The 24,074-nt window shown below is 35.2% G+C and overlaps 1 protein-coding gene across 8 annotated transcripts in view; it reads right to left on the bottom strand.

The window, feature by feature from the left end:
* TMEM196 (transmembrane protein 196) overlaps positions 1-24,074 on the bottom strand; it is a 54,302-nt gene that overhangs the window by 3,259 nt on the left and 26,969 nt on the right. For 3 of the 8 annotated variants that reach the window (XM_033193512.1, XM_033193510.1, XM_033193515.1), the window contains exons 2-4: positions 7,527-7,583; positions 3,309-3,563; positions 1,739-1,812 (exon numbers count right to left, since the gene is read on the bottom strand). In XM_033193512.1, coding sequence (XP_033049403.1) covers positions 1,739-1,812; positions 3,309-3,563; positions 7,527-7,583 — 386 coding nt within the window. Of the gene's footprint in view, positions 1-1,670; positions 1,813-3,308; positions 3,564-7,526; positions 7,584-24,074 lie in introns of those variants that run through there. The other 5 variants (XM_033193514.1, XM_033193513.1, XM_033193516.1 and 2 more) reach the window with 2 other exon arrangements.

The following is a 24,074-nucleotide window of genomic DNA, read 5'->3' on the forward strand; positions in this document are numbered from 1 at the left end:
CAAGGGAATCATTGCTCATTTGTAACTATGGATCACTAAAAAATCACAGTAGGAAAGATTGTTTTTCATGACACCATCACTCTTCCAGTAAGAAGTAATAACAGCGAAGTCTCTTAACATGTTTTTAATGGATCAGTTACTAAAAAGTTAATAAGTAAAACTATATAGAAAAGCACTGAAAATATAGATGCAAAGGACAAACTAGCATTAAAAGTTTCACTTTCGATTATATGAAATAACATTATGAAAAATTGTGATGCTTTTAATTCATATGTTTTATTAAATATTAAACCCTTCCCAACACAATAAAAAGTGATGGGATGTGAAGCCCATTCATATTTTAATGGTTAGAGCATCATACTAAAAATATGTTGATAAAATTATCTAAAAATAGATTGGCAGCATCTTTCCATGCTTGAACAAGCCTATTTACAACAGAGCAGTAAAAAAAATACATATATATATATACACACACACACACACACACACACACATATATACACACACACACACACACATATATATATATATTCTCAATTTATTTCTATCTGTTGCTATCTAGCTCTGTTTGGAGAATCTGCTAGATATGTACATGGTGAAAGTCTCCTAGAGATGCATGTGATGAAAAATCTGAAAATATATTAGGGTTATTGTGCTGGAGCTAAGTTTATAGCTCAGAAATCTGATTTGAGGCTTCATTGAGGAACTCATCATTGATGGCAAAATAAGTAGAATCACCCCCCACCCCCAATGATCTTCAACAAAATTTACTTTTCCCCTTTTACCTACTAAGAGAAAAATCAAATTTCTAGTAGATTTACATAAACCCATTCGGTGGCTTTTCTTCTTCTACAAGGACTTTGCACTCAAAAACTGCTTAGAAACGATAAAAAGTTAATCCATTATATTAACCTTCAATTGCAGAATTTAGTAAAACAATTTTTAAACGTTTTACAAAGAAAGAGTTTTCTTAACTGAATTCACTCTGCCACGAACACAGCCAAATCACTGACCGGAAAGAAGAGTGAAAATTATTTTTAAAATGAGTGAGTCTCCAGTTTGCAAAAAAATTTGCAAATAGGCATGCTTAATTTAATAGGAAGATTGTAGTTTAAATTTGGGCTGTACCAATGTGACTATTTGCAAATGGGCCATAGTATCCATGTGACTTTCTGTGTGTCCCATTACTTTGTTTCAGCAAACCAAGAAACATTACTATTTATTTTTAACAATTTGAAATAGGGGAACTAAATTTAAAATTTATCACATAAGATAATTTTACTAGAAGAGTCTTTTCATACTGAAATTTTACTGTATTAGTGTCCAACTTTGGCCATCTTCTCATGCAATTTTAGCATGAGGGAAATACACAGTTTGTCTTTATCCAGACATATCTATTATTCAAAACAAAACTCTGGCCCATGAATGATTATACTGAGTCAGTATCATGAAGTAGCAGACAATAAAAGGAGTCGTGAATCATCCAAGCAGAAATGTGATTGGATGCTTATAGGCGGGCTGAGTATTTTAAATACTCAACCAACTTTCAAGCTGCAAGACTCGGCCATGTAGGTTTATGTCAGCTCTGCAAAGTAAGCGCTTATGAAAGCGATACTTTGAGAAACAACATTAAACAACATCAGTTCAGACTGATCTGTTGACATCATGACTTTCTGGAAGGGGGTAATGCTTTCTGCAGTGACATTACAACATGGTAACTCCCTAGAAATCAGCGTACCTTGTAGGTAACTCTGGTGTCGGGGGCACCACCGGGCAGCTGGGCAAGTCGGTTATTTCAATAGCCCTCAATCTCTAATGTAAATATAACAATCATACAATAAATATTGCACAAATATATACAGAAAACTAAATCAGACTAGTATAAAAATAAAGCACAAAAGAGCCACTATTCATATATACGTATAAAATGACCATCTATTTTTAACAATCATTTCTTTAAATTACTGGAGTCTTCCTATGTATATTATTAATTCTTTAATGAAGGACATGCGTAGCTCTGTTTAAAACTGCTTTCTTGAGTCACTTTGAGAACACTTGCTCCCCTTATTTGAATGTATAGATTGTACACAAAATGGAAACACTGCAGAATAAATATTTTTCCTTCAAAATAACATTATAAAGAAACGTGCAGGCCGGGCGCGGTGGCTCAAGCCTGTAATCCCAGCACTTTGGGAGGCCGAGACGGGCGGATCACGAGGTCAGGAGATCGAGACCATCCTGGCTAACACGGTGAAACCCCGTCTCTACTAAAAAAATACAAAAAATTAGCCGGGCGAGATGGCGGGCGCCTGTGGTCCCAGCTACTCGGGAGGCTGAGGCGAGAGAATGGCGTAAACCCGGGAGGCGGAGCTTGCAGTGACCTGAGATCCGGCCACTGCACTCCAGCCTGGGCGACAGAGCGAGACTCCGTCTCAACAAAAAAAAAAAAAAAAAAAAAAAAAAAAAGAAACGTGCAGTAAGTCTTGCTGTTATTACTTCTGCTCTGTGCTTATGCAATTTTATTTCCATGACATAAAGCAAAATATAATGTGGCCATTACCTTAGTGAGTGTATTTTACAAATGTTTCCTCTTTTCTCTACTAGATCCAGTAGCAGGAACTGAATTAAGGAATATGTGCAAAATGTAATAGAAACACAGACATCATACTATACCATTTGTCCTTTTATACAATTAATTTAACTTCCTATTTATATGGGTTTCATGAAACAATTATGCAAGGACAACTGCTTAAAATACAGGCAAAGCTATCCACATATGCATAAGTTTAGATGAGAATTAAATGAAGCTTTATATAGACTGTAATATCTGCACTGATAGGCCAGGCTTTTTGTCACCTTATTAAAAAGCCCCTTTATACTTGAAGATCAAATTTACATAATCAAATGCATCTCCTTACAAGAACAAGGGAAGGGCTAGAAAAGGGAATTCATGCAATTTCTAAAACTGGCATTATTGAGTGGAGAGTGTATTTAGTATCTGTGCTTTTCCTCAGTATAATACATAAAAATTCATATTTATAAAGCATTCAATATTTTATGAAATACTATTTTAGGCACTGTGTTTTTGAATAGACAGATAGACTACAAACTTTTGTCGAAAATAGGTGTACCCATGAACTGCAGAGAAAAAATAAATAAATGTAAAATTTCTATTCTTAACCCAATAGAGCCAAATGTGTAAAATCTGATTCCTCAAAGTGTGATCTAAAGTTTCAAGTTGATTCACCCAGAGTGGACTTCAGTCTTCATCATGTGCTAGCAGTGACAGGAAAAGGTACGAAACTCACTTTCTCAGCCATTTCATGAGAGTGATGCAGGGAATGCTCCCTTTCTGAGAACATCCTCCTCTGTTCATAACTGGCTAGTCGACAAGTGAGCCAGGAAGAGAGAGTGCAGCCCCCGATCCCAATGCACGCGAGAGACATGGAGGCAAGGTGCAGAGGGTATAGGGAGGAAGTTTTCTTTGTGACTGCCCGGAGGAACTGAAAATTCAGGATGCCCCCAATGAGTCCACAGATACAGCAGGCTGAAAAGAGGATCATCTGATAAAAAAAAAAGAAAGAGAGCGTTAAAGTTGAAAAGTCAAACCTGACCAGAACACAGTTGCCCTGTCGGGCTGCACGTCAAGGATGACTAACCTACAATACAGAAGAAAAAGTGGTTTTGGTGCTTCACAGAGGACAGGAGATTTTTTTTTTTTTTTAAGCCAAGTTTCTGTTCACTCTGACTCACTGTAGACAGAGAGAGTATACCACAGTGTTTCAGAAATTGATAGCTGACGATATTAAAGCCAAGAATATAGCTTATGAAAACCCTGAAGCAAACAAAATTTATCTTCTAGGTAGATTCAGATTTAAATATTTATTTAACATCGACTGTGTGCTACTATGCTAGAAACTTTAACAGATATCATCTCAATTAACACTCCCAGCAAGCCTCTGAGATAGTAACATGTGTTTTAGAAAATGAATGGTAAATAGCTAACGCTAAATTTAGGCACCAAACCCAGATTTTTCTGATTCCAAATCTAATTTCACTGTGTCAATCCTTCAAAAATATCTCAATAGCTGCTCTTTGGATTGTCATTGGTTCCACCTAACTTCAAATCTTTATACCTTCCTACCTATGTGAGCTTAGGAAATTTAGTTAAATCTCTTTTTTTAAAAAAAGTTCACTCATATTTCATTGTGCATGTATGTCCTAAACAAGTACTTTAGGGACTCCTATGAACTGACCCCTATATGTTACAAATATTTTATTACTTTGTGGCACTATTGTTGAAGAATATACAATAGGTGTTCCAAAAATACTGTTTGTTTGTTTGTTTTAGAGAAACATGATGTAGCTTTGCTTTTGGTCCTACTATTGGTTGGATCTCGGTGTCTATTAATAGAGCTAGAGGGGTTAATCAACAACTATCATAGGATCCCTAGCAGAACCAAGAATAATGCTTTCTGAGATGTAAATATTTTGTGAATATTTAATAAACTTAATTAACTAGTCAAATAACTTTGATAATTATATTTTCTTTTAGCATCTGGTCTAAATTCTTCCATGGGCTTTCATGATACTTTATAGTATGATACTAATTGAATTATGCAATCTAATTTCCATTCTTCTCTGGAACACAGTCTTATTCCAGTCACCTCTCTTGTCCTTCAATATGGGTTACTTATTCCCACATCAGTGATATTTTTCATTTCCTGGAAATAATTTTGCTTTTTCCTTAGACTCCTGGATGAAAGGCACAAATTAAGTCCTAACTTGGACTTTATTGATCTCCTCCTTTGCTATAATTCCCCAGGTCAAACAGCTTTGTAACTCGCTTTAACATTTAATTTTACTTTATCGGGTATTATTTTTCTTTTTCTTTTTTTTTTTTTTTGAGATGGAGTCCTGCTCTGTCGCCCAGGCTGGAGTGCAGTGGCGCAATCTCGGCTCACTGCAAGCTCTGCCTCCCGGGTTCTAGCCATTCTCCAGCCTCAGCCTCCCGAGCAGTAGCTGGGACCACAAGCGTCCGCCACCATGCCCGGCTAATTTTTTGTAATTTTAGTAGAGACGAGGTTTCACCGTGTTAGCCTCGGTCTCCTGACCTCGTGATCCGCCTGCCTTGGCCTCCCAAAGTGCTGGGATTACAGGCGTGAGCCACCGCGCCCGGCCTTATCAGGTATTATTTTTCATTGACAGTTGAGTTTACCCTGCACTTATTAAGCACCTAGCATCTGTTAGCCCCTGAGTCAGCAGCTGCTGGCATTACAATCAATCATTCATAATTATTCCTCTTGAGAATAGTTAAATCTTGTGAAAGAGAAGATCCAGAATTTTAACATAGCATGATAAATATTAAGAAAGGAATATATGGATTGCCCTAGGAGTAGGGAGGAGAAGAATTTAGCCCAGCCAAGATTTTTGGAGAAGGCTTTCTTGAGAATATGTCATGTCGGTAACTACAGTAACTACAGTAGTTAATTTCATTTCTTCAACTTAATTCAGCATTCCTTATTGCATCTGTAAGTATCATCAGAGCTAAAAATCCAATAATGAATAAAATCTTTTTATACTTGATTAAATATAATACTGAAGATCGGTTACCAATAATAAAATCATCCTACTAAGTGTAAACTTGTAGCTCACGATGCCTAGTAGAATTAACCAATTATATTTTATTTTAAAGTAGGTTTGGATGTCATGCTGTTCTTTGGGGATATATTTTGGTGTTTATTCATTCTCTAAAAATATGGAAAGATATTATAATCAAACTTCAAATAATTAATTATTGTTATAGAGAAAGTAGACAATACCTTTAGTTTTCTATCACAGGAAAGCCCATATCTTTCCTGATGTCATTCTGATTAATTCTTTAAAGGCATGACACCTCATTAACATGTGCTAACAAAGCAATCTTATCCAGGAATTAAAATGTTAAAGTCTGTAACCATATACCATTTTCAAATTTCACCAGGTTGGAGACTCTAGACTGCAGATATATTTGGAGTGAAAAATTTTTTAAAAATTTCATTAAAATGTAGAAAATCTTGATAGTTTTTATCAAGATTTTATCAAGAATTATCAAGATTTATCAATGGGGACTTCAGAAGGTACAGAGGATAATGTACCTTCTAATAGTAGATACAGCTACCACCTGAATGGTAGTTTCTAAAAAAAAATCAGATTTCATTATTTTTTTTTCTTTGTAACTTATAAGAGAAAGACAGAAAAGTGACACTATTGCTTTTGTATAAAACAACAACAACAACAACAACAAAAAGCCTCTTCCTTCCTTTTATATTTTTTCCTTCCCTCCCTCTTCTTTCTCTCTCTCTCTTTTCTCTTTCTTTTCCTTTTTGTCTTGCTTCCTTGTTTGTTTACTTGCTTTCTCCCAAGGAGTTGTTCCTACATAGTCACAAAGAGTCTTGGTAGAGGAAGAGCATAAGAAGAATGAAGGCCATGTCTAAAGAATGATGGGAGAATCATAAATGCAAATTACAAGCCTGAAAAAATACATTTTTTTTCTAAAGGTTTCATTTTTCCCTTTCTGTAATTTTTAAAAATCAAATATAAAATTGCTGTCTAAAGCAGTGAGGGCTTTAGCCTTTTTGTCATAATAGATGTTCTCACAAAGAAAGGTGTGATTAGAAAAAGGAGTCAAATAAAAATAACTGCAATGCTTCCAATTCCCTGATTGCTCACATAACTGGCCTCCCCTTGGAAAACTCTTTTTAGGCTCAAAGGCCACTTCCTAGGGTCCCTATGTAGTATTAATTTTGCTAATTTGTAAGTGTCTATGTTCTTTCCCATAATACTTGGTAAAATAAACCACACTTTTTCCTTATTTCCAAACTCTCATAAAAAATCATGAAAGGCAATGCGGAATCCACACTTCAGCATGCAGTGTGTCTCATCCAGCCAATATCAGAGTTAACTGGGAGTGTGTTCCATACCCCAGAAACCCGCTATAGTACCACAAAACATCTGAAAACACTTATGTGTGCATTCACAGTAATAAAAGAAAATAAAATAAATCTCTGAGAATTAACTGTAACCATAGCAACACAGCTGTCTTGCTGCTTCGCAAAACTTGCTTCACAGTCAAAGAAAGCCAATAATCCTTAGGCCCAGTTCCATATTTAAACCGTTACATTTCTCATGGGCTGAAGCTTTATCTTCTTGAGCTCACTGAAGGATTCAGGCGATTGTCTGGCAGTCTTCAAATTGGAAAACTAGAGACTGCCATCTGCAGCAGTCATTAAAGGTTACATATTCTGGTATTTAAAGAGTTTATTAAAGTGTTTTTATATTGGTGGGCTTTTGTCATGGTTTCTAATAATTTTGATGGTTTTCTTTGAAAACAGAAAAGGCAGGATTTTTTTTGCCAGTTTTTTTTTTTTTTTTTTGTCTCAAACTAGCAATATTCAGTATATGAAAACTGGCTAGTCATCATTTCTATTTTAGAATTTTACATTTCAAACACCTCAATGCATAATACAAACAAATAAAAAACTTACAACAAGTCCTGATTTTTTTTTGGCGCACAATATTCCACAAATGCCACAAAGAAGAAACTGAAAAGGAAAAGAAGAACAATTATGCCTTATCCAAAGACACGAGGACCCCTAGATTTTAGCTTTTAGTTCACTCATGACACTTTCTCCAGGGAAGATAGAACATTTTAAATTTCCTTCAAAACCTGGAAAGGATAAGATCTCATTCTAAAATAGGAAAGGATAAAAGTATAAACCCCAATAAAAATTTATATTTTGCAAGATTGTTAGAGGTAATTGAATCCATTTTAGCACCAGGTAAAATTATTAAGTAAATAAATTTAGAGCTTTGTTTCTCTCATTTCCTTTCACTGTCTGATTCCTTTCCACTTTCTTAGGGAGAAAAGTGGTGTGATACATTCATTCATACTTAACAACGAGAAATCAGTAAGTTATACTACAGGAAAGAATCTGCACAAATCAAAAGATAATGCATCAGACAAGGAGATGATTCTCTATAGAGATACTCTTTGTACCTCTCCAATTGGTACAATGACTACTTCCTTATTCTACCAGAAAGACTGTTCTTGTGGATATGTCAGAAGAACACAAAGGGATAAAGCAATTGATAGCATGTAATTTCTTGTAGATAAAACATTGTTGACATAATTGCTTTGCAAAGGCAGTCACATCAGGTTATCTACCAAGGCGAGACTGTTAGATATTTTGGTGATCATAAAATGATAAATAGTTTAATTTGAATAGAAACAGTTCCATTTGAGTGCAAGTTTTCACATACTTCTAACTCGAACTAAACTATATAAAATATTCATTAATAAGTAAGAAGTCCACTAAAGGACTTCAGATTTGTAAAGAAAATTTTGGGCCGGGCGCGGTGGCTCAAGCCTGTAATCCCAGCACTTTGGGAGGCCAAGACGGGCGGATCACGAGGTCAGGAGAGGGAGACCATCCTGGCTAACCCGGTGAAACCCCGTCTCTACTAAAAAATACAAAAAACTAGCCGGGCGAGGTGGCGGGCGCCTGTAGTCCCAGCTGCTGGGGAGGCTGAGGCAGGAGAATGGCGGGAACCCGGGAGGCGGAGCTTGCAGTGAGCTGAGATCTGGCCACTGCACTCCAGCCTGGGCGACAGAGCGAGACTCCGTCTCAAAAAAAAAAAAAAGAAAAAAAAAGAAAATTTTGATTTGCAAAGAGAACTACTATTCATTGTTGTTGTTTAATTATCTGAAGTCAGAACTAACAATATAGCTTATTTCACTAAATATTTGACACCAGGATAGATTTATTTCCAAATACATATGAAAATATGCTAAAGATTATCTGAGATAATATGCATGTGAGAAGTGCCAAGAAAATTTGTTAAAAAGCAATAAGTAAGGGAAGTTGTTGCAAGGAACCTTTTCCTATAAGGGAGCAAAATGATTATGCAGGCAGTGGTGCAGCAAGAAGGAATAGGGAACACAGAATATATAAGAATTTGGTATATAATTTAGATGACCTTTCATATTAATGGAAATGATTATTTTCCCAATAAATAGAACTAGAATAATGTGTTAACATTCCCTAACATACACCAAAATTAATATAAAATTGAATATTTATACAAAAACAACTAAGTTAAATATTGATGTAATTTTAGAGGACCGGGAAGGATTTTCTAAATGTAGTACCAAAGTAATAAACCAAAGTAGAAAGTACTTATTAATAGAAAAAAATTAATTCTGATGGTCAAAAACATAACACTAAAACGCAAAAAATGTTGGGATTATATTCAGAAAGTACATGATAGCTACATAGTTAACATACTTTAGAAATAGAGCTAACAAAATATTTTTAGTATTATAAAACCATGAGAAGATAGAAACTCAGAACTTTATAAAATCTGAATACTTGCATAATTTTCAGTAGCCTTAAAAAACTATTTCAGAGTGACCATTTCTCACCACCCACTGTGTCCTAAGTGTAGATGATCATGTCCTCTTATGGACTCTTTTTGTTACTAATTTCATCTCACATTTTTCAAGGCTGTGCTCAAGAAATTCCAGTTTGGACCAATTCTGTACCTCTCAGTGCTTCAAGCTTCAGATCAAAGCTCAAGCATACTCTTCTCCTTAAGTTTCCCTGACTACCCTGTTTTCATCCTGAAAGTTCGTTTATCCAGAACTCAATCGAAAAGAATTTGAAAGCAGTGTAGTTTTATGTGCCTTGCATCTGTTCTGAAATCTATAAACACCGCCATTATTCATTTACAGTAAAGCCCAAGGGGTGGTCAGGAGCATAAGCAGAGTTCTCCATTCAACCATCTGGTTGGACCATCTAGGTGCCAATAAATTTGCTATTTTGTATTGTCTCACTTCAATTGGATGGAGCTAAGAAATGGGAATTCGAGGACTGGGAGAGGGAAGGGAGAGTAGTGAAGGAATCAATCAATATTTTTTCTACTTGCAGCAGAAGAATGTAAATACTCTCCAACTGTCACTTCTGTTAGAGTATCCAAAAATCACATTTCCTAGAGAAAAGCTGTAACCTGAGAAAAAGTGGGCACATGTAACGGGAAGTATATGAAATTATGGGATTTATGAGAAGGATCTAAAAGATCTTGGTTGAAATTTAGCCACCACAGTTTATAGAAAAGAGAAAAAGAGGCCCCCAAAGTAGTAAATTGATATTTTATTTCGTTGGCTATCTTTATTTACCCCAAGTCATAATACTGGAAGAGATCTTAAAAGATTATTTAATTTATCCCTCAAAGCTTACATGTGGGGATGTGGGGAACTAGAGGTCCAGAGAGGTTAGTGACTTGCTCAAGGTAACACATAAAGGTCAGCAATCACACATACAATTTAAGACTTTATTAAGTGTCTAATTAATTTGTTTTTAATAATGTAATGGACCAGATGTGGTGGCTCATGCCTGTAATCCCAGCATGTTGAGAGGATGAGGCAGGTGGATCACAAGGTCAGGAGTCTGAGACCAGCCTGGCCAATATGGTGAAACCTCATCTCTACTAAAAATACAAAAATTAGCCAGGCATGGTTGTGGGTGCCTGTAGTCCCAGCTACTCTGGAGGTGGAGGCAGGAGAATCACTTGAACCCAGGAGGTGGAGCTTGCAGTGAGCCAAGATCGAGTCACTGCACTCCAGCCTGGGCAACAGAGCAAGACTCTGTCTCAAAAAAAAAAAAAAAAAAAAAAAGGTAATGGAAGTGATTTTTAAAGAGGGCTTTTTTTGGTGTTAGTTCAGTGTAGATTATACTAGCAAATCCAACTGGAAGTGTTCAATGAATTCCTACTCACCTACAACTGCAAGACCATTGTTAATTTATGATATAACTTTTGATGTAATAAAATAATAAGAACATCAGTCAATTGTGTTACATTCTAAAATTAAATGCATCTTATTTTATAAAGGAATTTGTTATAATATTTCAAGGTACATTTTTTTTGTTCAACATAACTTTATCCAGGATGCAAAGCGCTTACCCACATTATGGAAATTATTAAGCAAGTAAAAAAACAAATTAGCTAAAAAAGTAAAGCTGATAGCTGTATGTATGTGTACATGTGTAAAGCCTGAACAATTTTACATGAGAAAATATAATTTTATTTCTGAGAAGATGGAATGTTTAAATCCAAGGAGGGTTACTTGGGTTGCTCTTACTGTGAAATAATATAAATGCTGCAATCTAATGATAAGACATCAAATGCTACACTATAAAATAAAATTAGTTCATCCTCCAAGTGAACTTCATTTGATTCCAATTTAGATTATATTCAATAGAAAACTAAGATTGTGACTTGTTGGATGAAATGACATGATTATGAAGACAGTATTTTACACTTTGAGTGGGTTTTCTTTATGTTAAGTCCTTGGAGATTTCTGCTTTTGTTTAGGACATAGAAAGATGCAAAGATGTCATTTCCACTCTTACAGCAAGGAAATGATGATATTTTAGAGCCCATCAGAGAGCTGGTTGAGGTTCCAAGACAATGAGATAACCTTAATTCAAAGAGGGACAATCTTCTTCAAGAAAAATCTGATGCTGTGTCACCTGTTGCAGAGTAAGGGAGGAAGAGACAGTGGGCATCACACATTTGTGTGTGTTGAGGGAGGTATAAAGCCCTGCTCCTTCCGTAGACCTTCTTTTTTATGAAGCAAAAGCCTTAGGTTTCTGGCAGAAGGGAAGCAGAACTTCTCATTTCCAGGGTCTATTCAAATATAGATTGCCACGGTAACTGCAGGAAAAGTAGAAGATACTTAAAAAAAAAAAAATACAGAGGGAGAGGCAGAAATTCATCTTGAGCCTAGCATCCTATGCCTATACTAAGTAGAGGACATCGACCACTGGAGAACAGGCAGGAGCCTTCTGCCCAAGGTCAGCCCCAGATATAAGGCTAAGTTTAATTGTCTCAGGGAGCAGGGTACAGAATACTGAGAAAGCCCCACACCTGAGATCAGGTGCACAGGGACTTCTAAACTAAAACTGGTCGACAACAACAAAACACCTTCTCCTTCAGCCCCACCTTCACTTCACCATGAGTTAGCAGTTGGGAGTAACAACTGATAGCAGTCTACCAATGAGGGAGAGACAACAGCATGGGAGGAGACCCTACACCCCGACCCTGTGATGAAGATGAACAGGTACTCCAGCTGAGGGTGGGGCACTCACACCAAAAAAAAAAAGAAAAAAAAAAATATGTCCAGCACATAAGCACAAGGCAACTATATGCCACTACTAGAGGAGTGCGAAGACTATTTTGCACCAAAGATAATCACAGCCACAACATTTAGTTCCGTACACCAGACTGACTCCACTTCTCACGCTAATAGCCTAAAAGTAGATATTAAGATAAAATACAAAATTCTGAAAAAAAAAAATGACTTTCAAACTTTGCACTATATATCCAGCCAAACTCTTATTTAAGCAACAGATTATAAGAACGACATGTTCACTTGGCCAACAGCAATGGTGGTAGACTGAATTGTGGCCCTCCAAATATATCCATCTTCTAACCCCCATAATGCATGAATATTATAGGGTAAAAAAGGCTTTGCCAATGTGATTAAATTAGGTTTCCTGAGATGGGGAGATTATTACAGATTATCCAGGGATTCCTTAAATGTAATCACAAGGGTCATTTAAGAGGGAGGCAAGGTCAAAAGAAGCAGAAGACTATGTGTTGACAGAAACAAAGAGGCAGGGAGGAGAAATTTGAAGATGCTGCACTGTTGGGTTCGAAGAGGGGCAAGGGGGCTATGAGGCAAAGGATGTAGGTGACCTCTGGGTACTGGAGAGGACAAGGAAGCTGATTCCCCCTGAAGCCTCCAGAAGGAATGCAGCCCTAAAGACTAATTTTAGACTTCTGCCCCTCAGAACTGTGAGAAAACGAATTTCCACTGTTTTAAGCCACAAAATTTGCAGAAAGTTGTTAGAGAAGCAACAGGAAACTAATACAGGCTCAAAAACATTATTCCACATAAAACTCTAAAGGAATTACCGGAAGTTGTATTTCAGGACAATAAATAGAGAAAGATATGAGACAGGAAAGGAAAGAAATAACAAAAACACAAAATAAAACACAGTAAATGTTTTAAATGGAAAATACATCATTGAAAAAATTAATATCTGCTAATACCCCAGGCGATTTTGGCATAAGCTATGATGTGTTGAGCAGGAGTAAAGAAGATGTAAGTAAAATGTTCTAACATTCTTATATTACTTAACTGAATAAAGAGATCCTAACTAGATTTAGATAACAATTAAAAAGTTGAACTTTAAATTTGTGCATTAAATTATAGATCAGAAAACTAAAAATAAAGAGAATTTGTTTTAAAAACAAGATAAAATGACAACAAAGATTAAACCAATAGGTATTAGGAAAGTTAGAAAAAAATTTAAAAAGTGACACTATGCAATAAATTGGTGTAAATAATTCTAATAAAGTAAGCAATAAGACTAAATGTGAATGTTTTCAATTTTCTTAGCAAGAGGAAAAATAGAGAACAGAAAAGTACTTTGTTAGAATTTCTCTAAAATGAGTAAAACCCTTTTCTTTCCCTGCTAGTTTGTCTCTCTTCTCTGTCTCCCCCTTTCCTTTTCTCTCTCTCTTTCTCTTGCACTAGCCTAGGTACTAGTTAATGAGTTCCGTATTAGTATTCTTTTCTGTACAAGAAAGTTTATTTCGGGGAAGAGCGACTAAAAGTAAAAAAGGCAATGGTAGAATTTCCCAGTTTGAATTATGTAATGGAAAATTTCGGAACCATGATTACTGTGGAAGCAGATATAACTATTAGCTGGCAGGGGGAGCAGGCAAGGTTGAAGGAGAGCAGGCAAGGCTGAACTGATAAGATTATAAACGATGACGGGCCAATCCTATTTTAACACAGCTTATTAAAAATTTTTCCCACATAATATTTAACTACTTCAGATGAAATAATTTTCACTGAAATTCTCTAGTTATTAGAGGAGATATACTAAATAGAAACAACACTACTTTTTTTTTTACCCACTGAACCACAAATTGAATTTAATACTTTGATAACCTTTAATGACTTATACAATTTCATAAACATTAGTTCATTTCTTTAACATGCATAGAAAAATCATCAGGAAAACACACAGACAGATGTTAAATGTTTAAAAATTGTTTAGAAAGAATCTAGTTCGGGCTAAAAGATGTATTTATCCTGTACCTGGATTAAAAGTTGAAAGACTTATTTTGAGACCACTAGTTCTTGAATATTCTTACTCTACTTCACTCACCTTTTAATTAAGTAATAACTCTGGAAGCTCTTAGAAAGGTTATTTTGTGGTTCAAAACACAAAATGCACATAGAAAGCATTTCATAGTTTTCTTGATATTGTGCTGGTGATTGTGTTTTTCTTACATCATATCCTGGCTCAACTCATAAGGATGCCTCCTCTGTTATGGGCTTCTTTTCGTTTGAGATCCCACTTTTCTAGTGGTTTCTATTATATATATACACACACACTATATATATATAATATGTATTATATATGTATATATAGTGTATATATATAGTAAATTCTCTCTGTAAAATGAAGAAAGCTTATCAAGTTGGAAAGCCTGCCTGAAAGCAGTGGTTTTCAAATTTGGCTGCATATTAGCTTTTAAAATTCCTGACATTTTAACCAATCAAAAATTAGAATCTCCAGGGTAGGACTCATGCATCATTATTTTTAAATCTTCCCAGGTGATTCTAGTATACAGTCAAGATATCGAGTCCATTTCCCTGGGAAACACATGCAGTGTTTTCAGCAGTGCTTTACCAATAGACCTATTCATTTTAGGGCTCTCCATTTCAGCCCTGAAATTCTCCTTAACTACTATCAGTGAGATATCGACAAACATGAAGACTGAATAAACTGCTCTTCAAGGGAGAAACATGGAGTCAACGTTCAAAACATAAGGTCAAAGAGTGAGAGTTGTTTGGTTTGTAATAGGTCTTAGACATAGAGATCATTATTTTATCATCCTTTAATTTATTTCACTCAGAGCCCTTCATCGTTGCTAATACGTATTTTTTTTTTCCTAAGCCTCTAATCTCTTCTAAACTTTTTTCAAACTTTTGTTTTTAGTTAACTAGACCTAGAATTTGGGATGGTACACTATTATCTGGGTAAATCAGGTCAGTTTTTTATTGAGAATTGAGAAATAGGCAAAAGAAAGACACTTATACAAACAAACACCCCTGCAGAAAAATATTGAAGGGAAATAAACTGAAATTAAACAAGATTAAGAATAAGAAAACAAACAACTGAATTAAAATATGGGTGAAAGATCTGAACAGACAACCGACAGAGAAGATACACAGATGGCAAATAAACATATAAAAAGATAGTCAACATTGTTTGTCATTAAAAATTATAAATTTAAACAACAGTGAAATACCAAGACAAATCTGCTAGAATGGCTAAAATTAAACAAACAAATAACTGATGATATCAATTGCTTGTGATGTGAAGCAGCAGGAATTTTCATTTGCTACATATAGGAATGGAAAATGGTGTAGCCACTATGTAAAACAAGATGGCAGTTTCTTACAAAGATAAACATAGTCTTCCCATATGGCCCAACAGTTTTGCTTTTAGGTATTTACCTAACTAATTTGAAATGATTTGTAAAACTAGGAACAATAAAGATTTTTTTTCATAGATGGATAAACTGTGGTATATTCATACAAGGCAATACCATCCACTGATAGAAAAAAAAGCGAGATACCAAGACACTCAAAGGCATGGACAGAATGTAAATGCATACTGCTAAATAAAAAAGCCTGTCTGAGAAGGCTGTTCACTGTCCAATTCTGTAAACTTTTGGAAAAAGTAAATAAGAGAGACAGTAAAAAATAAGCAATTGCTAGGGTTTGAGGGAGGTAAAGGGGGTTGAAAAGGTGACACATGGGGTATATATTTAAGGAAATAAAACTATTCTGTATGATATTGCAATTGTGGACACATGATACTATCCTTTTGCGAAAACACATAGAACTGTACAGCACAAAAAAACCTTAATGTCTAAAAATTTTTTAAAATTAATTTTGTTAAAAATTAAAAAATTAGGGGGTTAGGGAATCCCAGAATAGAATGTAGAATGTAACCAAACAATATAACTATAATAAAATGTGTAAGACAATTTCAGTGAAAGGGGTCAGGGAGAAAATGCTGACCTGAGATATAACTTTAGAAATAAGTGGAATATGTAAAACTGAAAAAAAGACAAAAAGGCAATGGTATATAAGCATTATACTCTATTTCACAAAGTTGTTTCCTACAGGGTTACTGGTTAACAGTTTTGACACCACTATACATGTATACTGAAATTGAACAATTAAATAAATGCACAGATGGTAAAAGCCAGATTTCTTACGGTGAGACTGAGAGTTCAGAGATAAGTCAGGGGAAGAGTCTAGAATGACCCAATGGGAAGGGACTGGAGTTGTAGGTATCAGTATTAAGCAATTTTTAGTTTAATGTAGATACAGACGGTTACATATAGAACTATTTATATGGATGTCTATACACCCACTGGCATATTCTCATACATATACTTCTTTGCTCTGATAACTGACAAGTTCTAGAAGGAGCAACATCCCAGTATCAATGAGCACACCTATCACCCAGATCTTGGTTTTGAATGCCTTCTCCTATGAAAGAAACCATGCATCCTTGGAGAAATGATTGATTTTTGGACTGGGGTAGGAAATATATAAGATGAATGTAGAGCGTACAAACAAACAAAACCCACACTGAGATCTGTCAAAGGGACAAAGGAGCCAACTGAAATAGCTTCCAATGACTAAAGCTGGAGCAATTCAAGCAATAAAATAAAATAGCATGGGATTATGACACCATGTGTACCATAAATATCCTTAAGGCCATGAAAATGAATGATAGACTAATGCAGTAAATGGAGAGAAGAGGAAAATCTACTGTACAGAAAAATTTCACATAACTTATGTAGATACTTTGCTCTCAAAGAAGTGGAGCATAACTTCCCACTATGTAAGTGTGAGCCACACCTAATGATTTTCTTCCAAAAAGTACCATATGGGAATACAAAAAGTGTATTTGGAATGAGAGGGTGGCCCCCCCTTTTTGGGGTGGGCCAAGGAGCTCTGCTAGCATTTTTTCAACCACAACCACTGAGGTCATTGTTTTGCCTGCCTATATCCAAGGCTGGTTTTGCATGTGGAATTGAAATGAATTCAGAATCTGGAGGGTCAGGCATTTCAGAAACAAACCCAAAAGTTCCATGGAATAGAGTACTCTTTTTTCCAAGGAGAACACCACCTCAATCAGGTGACTAAGGTCAATGCCAACAGTGATAAATTGTGTTGATAGCGTGCATCCTTCATTCAATGTGACGAAAATGGCAAGGATGCCCACTATTACCACTTGTGTTATACATTGGAGCAGAGCTACTAGACAATCCAAACAGGCAATAGCAATAACTTAAAAGTATTAAAATTGCAAACGTGGAAGTGAAACTATCATTATTTGCAGACAATATAATTGAAATATGAAATTCCCAAGAGAATCAACTCTACATGGTAATACAGAAAGGTAGCAAGGCACAAATTAGTATTAGAAATTAGTAATATTCATATATGCAAGTGATAAAATTCCTAAAAATAAATTGTGTAATATAAGTATAAATAAGGAGAAAACTTAAAAACATTAATGAAGAAACTATAGTAGATTTGTACAAATGAAAATACATAAAACATAATTGCTGTAGTCTGAATATTTGCGAATGGAATTAGTAACCTTATAAAGGAGACCTCAGAGAGCTTGTCTATCTTTTCAGTTACCTGAAGACACAGCTAAAAGGTGCCATCTTTGAAGCAAAGAGTGAACCCTCAACAGACACTGAATCTTCTGGCAGCCTGGGGAAAATATTTGCAACAATAAGCAAAAGACTAATTTCCCTAATGTAAATGAACTCCTAAAAACTAATAAGGAAAAGATAAACGATTCAATGGAAACATACACAAAGGACATGAACGGATACTTCCCTGAAATACAAATGACTTCTAAATATAAATATGCCCAACCTCATCAGTAATAAGAGAAATGCAACTTCAAACTAACTCAAATATGTTTTTTCATTTATCAGATTGCCAGAAATCCTTTGATTCTGTTCTGTACTGTTTGATAATCTTGGCAAAGATGTAGAGAACCAGGCACACATTGCTTAAAGATACATCGATTACTGAAAGGAATTCAGCAACAATTATTAAAATTATACAGGTGTGTGTTGTGTGTGTGTGTGCGCATACGTATATCTCCTTTGCCTCAGCGGTCCCACAAGTGAGAAGTTATCCAACAGATTCAGCTGCAAGTGTACAAACTGATCCATGTGCCATATTATTTGTTTTAGCACTATTAGTAATAGCACAAGAAGAGCAGTCCCAAATGTCAGTCAGTAGAGAACTGGTTAAACTTAAAGGAGTTCTCTGCATCTATTAAAAATATATGAGAAAGATTACTATTCACTGATGTGGGAAGTTCTCCAACACATATAGTTAAGGGATAAAAGCAGGGTGTAAAGTTGTGTATGTAATATACTACCTTGTGTGTAGAAAGGCAAGAAATATATAATTATCTATATACAAGTTTGCTCATACATGTTTAAAGTAACTCTGGAAAAACAAATAAGAAACAAATGATTATTTGAGTTAGAGGAGTGATGGCAACCTGATCAAGGGGACTGAACTTTTCATTGAATACTTTTGGTTTCATTTACATTTGAACCATTTTCAGGAGTTACTTATTCAAAAAGTTAAATAAGTTGACTCCTATTTGCTCAAGGCAAAATTATGATGTAAATATTAATAAAAAATAGTCCATCAAGATTCATTGTTATTCAGTTTTGTGTTCTCCATAGGTATTTAAAAAATACTAACAAAAACTCCCCAATCTGTACATACTCAGAAAGTGTATTTGGAATGAGAGGGTGGTCCCCCCTTTTTGGGGTGGGCCAAGGAGCTCTGCTAGCATTTTTTCAACCACAACCACTGAGGTCATTGTTTTGTCTGCCTATATCCAAGGCTGGTTTTGCAAGTGGAATTGAAATAAATTCAGAATCTGGGGGGGTCAGACATTTCAGAAACAAACCCAAAAGTTCCATAGAGTAGTTTATAAGAATTGAGCACACTCCTTGAAATAAATTAAGCCTATCATGGAAGATTGAGTTTGAATGTTGAGTATAGTTTTCTTCTTAAATATAATGAAGCATAAACCACTACATGTTGAAGTAGATGCAGTCTCCACCTTCAATAACTAACGTATTTCATCTTTAGTTAGAAAGGATCTTGTAGTTCCACACATTCATAATAGTTGCTGAAATAAAATCTTTATTTTGTAAAGCATTTTGGTAGTCTCTTGACCCTCTAGAAAAAGAAATGGATTGAAAAAGGAATTTTGCTCTGTGATGGGCAAGTTTATGAAGAAAAGAAATTATGGATCTAAGAAACCATTTCAAACCTCATATGAACCTCCATATCAACAATGGAATTAAATGTGTTATTTCATTTGCCATTACTGGCATTGTTAGAGTGATAGATCATCTACTTGTTATATCCACCTTTGCCATAGCCTCTCTGACAAAGCTGTGCTGTTAAAATAATATTTCTAGATGACATAATTGAACTTCAGATGAAATGAATGAATTAGTAAATTCATTGATGAGAATATTTACAGTATCCGTGGGCAGGTACAAAAATTAGTCAATTTCATCCAATTTTAAGGCACATAACTGGGTGCAATTAATCGTCACTGAATCAAATCCAGTTAAACATTGAAAACAGTTATGGTTATTCATGATAGATTAATTCTTTTCTAAATGGTGGCATTTGAAAATAACTTGGATGGTGTTGACCTTTCACATGTCACAGTCATAACACTGTGTGTTTCAGAAAGTTCTTTCTCAGTCCTCAGATGCTGTTGAGATGTCAATACAAATAGACTTTTCTATATAAAAGTCACTGAAAAAGACAGTTTTGCACTGAGTGACAATTGCAAAAATATTTTTTAGGGATGAGAAGTAATTTCCCAAACTAAAAAGACTCTGTTCTTAATTGACAGAAAATGATTTGTGAAATTTACCTATGAGAATATATTCCAGTAGTTGATTCACTTTCTCTCAAACATCAGGTTTGCCTTCAGAATATACACAGAATAGCTTTTCCCTTTTGGTGAAACTAAAAGTTGGACAACGTCTTAGCACTTTCATCTGAATGCTGAGATGCTATTACCTGATATTGACTGGTTCACTGTTCTGAGTGACTGTAGTTCATTCTCCTCTTTAGACCCCTCTTTAGCCTTGACGCACACACTATCCTAATATCATCTAGAAACTTGCAACCGGAAGAAATCCAGATACGTTTCATTCAGTCAAGATCAGATAACATATGAACAGTCAAAATATATTAGAAAATGTTTCAGGACATTAAAATATCAGAATACATTTTTAAATAGGGTCAATTTCTTTGTTATTTTATGGTTATTTTAACCCATCAGGTTAAGATACTTTTCATGTCATGCCTATCTAAAGCACAATTCCTAAAGGAGAGAGGCATCTCACTTTTTGATTGAAAACAATGACTGGTCTTTGAAGGACTATAACCAAAGCTGTTGCCATCTTTTTTGTTGTCCTTTCTGAGGAAAAAGAGTATGCTCTCTCAGGGAGAGTAGGGTGCCCTAAGAGGAACTTCCTTAAATGTCAGGGCTTACATCACATTAATAATAATCCTGACTTTGTGACTCTGCTTGAAATCTTTTGTAAGATATCACTGAAAGTAAAGAGGCATCGCTCCATTTGACGACATACGTTTTATTCAATAATCCTATCTGAATGTGCATCTATCTGGTTTCAACACTCTGGGGAATGAGGCAATGTATAAAAGCTGCCCATGCTATTTGCCTATTTCTTTTCCACGGGTAGTTTGTGAGAACTGGGTTTTGGCTGTCTCAACAACTGGACCCACTTTAGTCTGAATAATCTGAGTTACAAAGCATCCACAAGAATTTTTCAAATAATGACTTCCATAAACCATTATATTGGAATGACATGGGGACACTTATTAGAAATGCAGACTCATGTAAGAGTCCTGAAGGGAGCAACAATTGATGTCTCATATACTCTAAGGACTCCCTCAGCTTTTATGATGGACAAGGTTCTTCTCTTTCCTAAAAGGTATGGACTCTCATACAGAACACTTCTCTCTCCATTCTCAGGTGTTAAGACAGTTGTCAGAAGCACTTTGTGAGGAGTCAGTGTCTTGTTCATACTTATCTCCATTAGCTATGGGGAGAGGAGGTTACTGTTGCTTTCTCTAGATCCTGTTGGAAACCTTTTATGCCTTTGCATGGGAAGTTTTGTGTAGTTTGTCTTTGAAAGGCTCATTTCCCCCATCAAAAAACTGGTGGTATATTTGGGCTTTTAAGTTCTTTTAAGCTTTGTTTGTTTTTCTGTTTCTCATGATGAGGGATCATTTCTGGAGATCAGACTACCTGGTTTGAAGGGAAGGTGGAGCTATCATCCCAGATAGAGTGCCTAAAGAATGAGAGAGTGCCCTCTTCAAGAGGTACTAACGAAAGTAGTTGTCTTACCCAACTTTTTCTGTCTGTCTTTCTCTGTCTGTTTCACTCTCTCTTTTCAGAGCGTCTAGAGCAGTTGATTTGAGGCCTTTGAAATGAACACAGGGAAGAATTTTACTCTCACTCTTTGAGTCAGTATTGTAGTTTATATGACTTAGCCATACTCTCTCTGTTTGTATCAATTTTATAACAACTATTTTGGATCAGGTATAAAAGTATGATTTTTCTTCCTGAATACATTTATGCCAGAGGTCATCAGTATATATAATTGGACTCTGAAAACGAAGGGGTTGGAAATAGTAAACTAGAATGAACTGTTTCCAAACTCTATGGGAAATCAATGAGTTAAAGAGCACTATTTATAACTCACTTGAAATTTCCTGAGGGAGAAGTATCTCATCTCTTCACATACCTAGTTTGTTAACTTCAAAATAGTTTTAAAGGACAGCAAACATGAATTACGTCTTTCCAGTACCTGGTTCGGTTTGATTTGCCACAGAGCCCTAAAATCTTGACAAGGAAAATAGGGAGACTTTTAAATCAAATCTCAAAAGGAAATATTGGAGAATTGTATAATTGAAAAGTAATTATACATTTCTCATTGTCTCAAAAAATCTAAAATAAGATCTTACAAGAACATGAATCAGAATCTGGTCTGATCCAAATCAGATAGAAGATTCTGGTAAATGAATCCGGAGGGTGAGGTTTTTAAGGACTAGACTGTGGAAGAAATCATTGTAATAGAAGTACAATAATGGTCTAGGTGATTTATAAACTTAAGCTAATAAAAGACCCAGGGAAGATGCTGAGTTTCTGAATTATTTAAGAATAGTTATGAATGGTGGTTTCTAAGTCTCGTTGATTTGTGTTATTAATGTAACAGCTTTCAGCTTTCTCTGGGTAAACAGGACCATCATAAAATAATTTTAACTATTTGTCTAGCCTTTCACTGATTCATTTATTCATTACTCAGCAATTTTCTTAGGCCTGTGCAGTTGCATAGAAGATTTAACACTTGTATGTCTTTATAGTATTATAAGATGATGCTACAGAGAATCAAAAATAACTTATTCTCTCAACAGAGCCAGACAATAGGTGCTGGCTCTTAAAGAAGCAAAAAGATTAAGCCTGGCGGATTTTCTATTTCCTGGAGTAACAGTGTGCTTTTACTGAAATACCCACAAAGGTTGCAGCAAGAAATAATAGTGTAGCAAAAATAAATAATTTGGGAACATAAAAAACATGTGGATTTTGGGCTTTGGAGAAAATATTAAACACTGTATTCTCTATCAATATCTCTTAGAGGTACAATTCTTAGCCTTACTAAAAAAAAAAAAATTATAAGATGTCTTAGCAGATGAAACTTTACCCTCATCATCCAGTTCCTTTACTTTGCTGTTAAATCAAGAATGACCCCAAACGGAAACATTTCTGAGGTATTCTTTTGGAATAAATCCTCAAATTTCAGTAGTTTACTTTTTTCAAAAGTTTGTAACACTTACTAACTGAGTTCTCCCAATATTTCTGGGAATACTGAAAAGAACATTCTTTAAGTGTTTTTATTATGTGTGTAGAGAAATAAAGATGCAAAAAAAAAAAAAAAACCAGAAAAAAACTAACAACAACAAAATATAGCAAATCAGTGGCAGAATTTTAATGAGAATTAAAGCTTGGGATTTCCTAGTTATTCCTTTTGCGCCCTATACAGTCATCTCTCCATATATGCAGGAGATTGGTTTTGGGACCACCATAGATCCTCAAACCTGATGATGCACAAGTCACTTATGTAACAAAGCATATTATTTGCATATAATCTTCCCACATGCTTCTATATACTTTAAATTTCTCTAAATTACTTTTAATGCAAAGACAATAAAAATGCTACTATGTAAATAGTTGTATACCATATTGTTTTTCTATGTGTATTATTTTTATTGTTGTACTCATATTTTTATCGTTTTTCCCAGATTTAAAAAAAATCTTCAGTTGGTTGAATTGGTGGATGCAGAACCTGCGCATAGGGAGGGCCAACTATTCTTGGTTTCACATTAGCACTAAGTATATTGGAAACACCTTGTCACAAAATACTCTCTAAAAGATCAATTATAAATTGTTCCCAGTGAAAAGATGTTGAGGAAAATCTGTCTGGAGGGAAGGGTTGCTAATGAGTATGCCTATCACCTTAATTTTCACCTTTCCCTTAAAGAATCCCTTAAGATTCTTTTTTTCCCAATCACTATCACACTTAGGCTTCCCACTGTATCTCTTGCCCAGCTGGGAATAAAGTCTAACACAGCTAGAATAAATTTATTTCCATTTATCTATTAATACACCTAAAATAAGTTGATATTTTCAAAGAGACATGGCTAGAAAATAAAGAAGTACTAAAGGAAAATGAAAGGATTTGCCTTCTTCCTGTTGCATAACTCA

The sequence above is a fragment of the Trachypithecus francoisi genome, unplaced genomic scaffold, assembly GCF_009764315.1.
Source record: "Trachypithecus francoisi isolate TF-2019V2 unplaced genomic scaffold, Tfra_2.0 Lachesis_group4, whole genome shotgun sequence".
Taxonomy (NCBI): Eukaryota; Metazoa; Chordata; class Mammalia; order Primates; family Cercopithecidae; genus Trachypithecus; species Trachypithecus francoisi.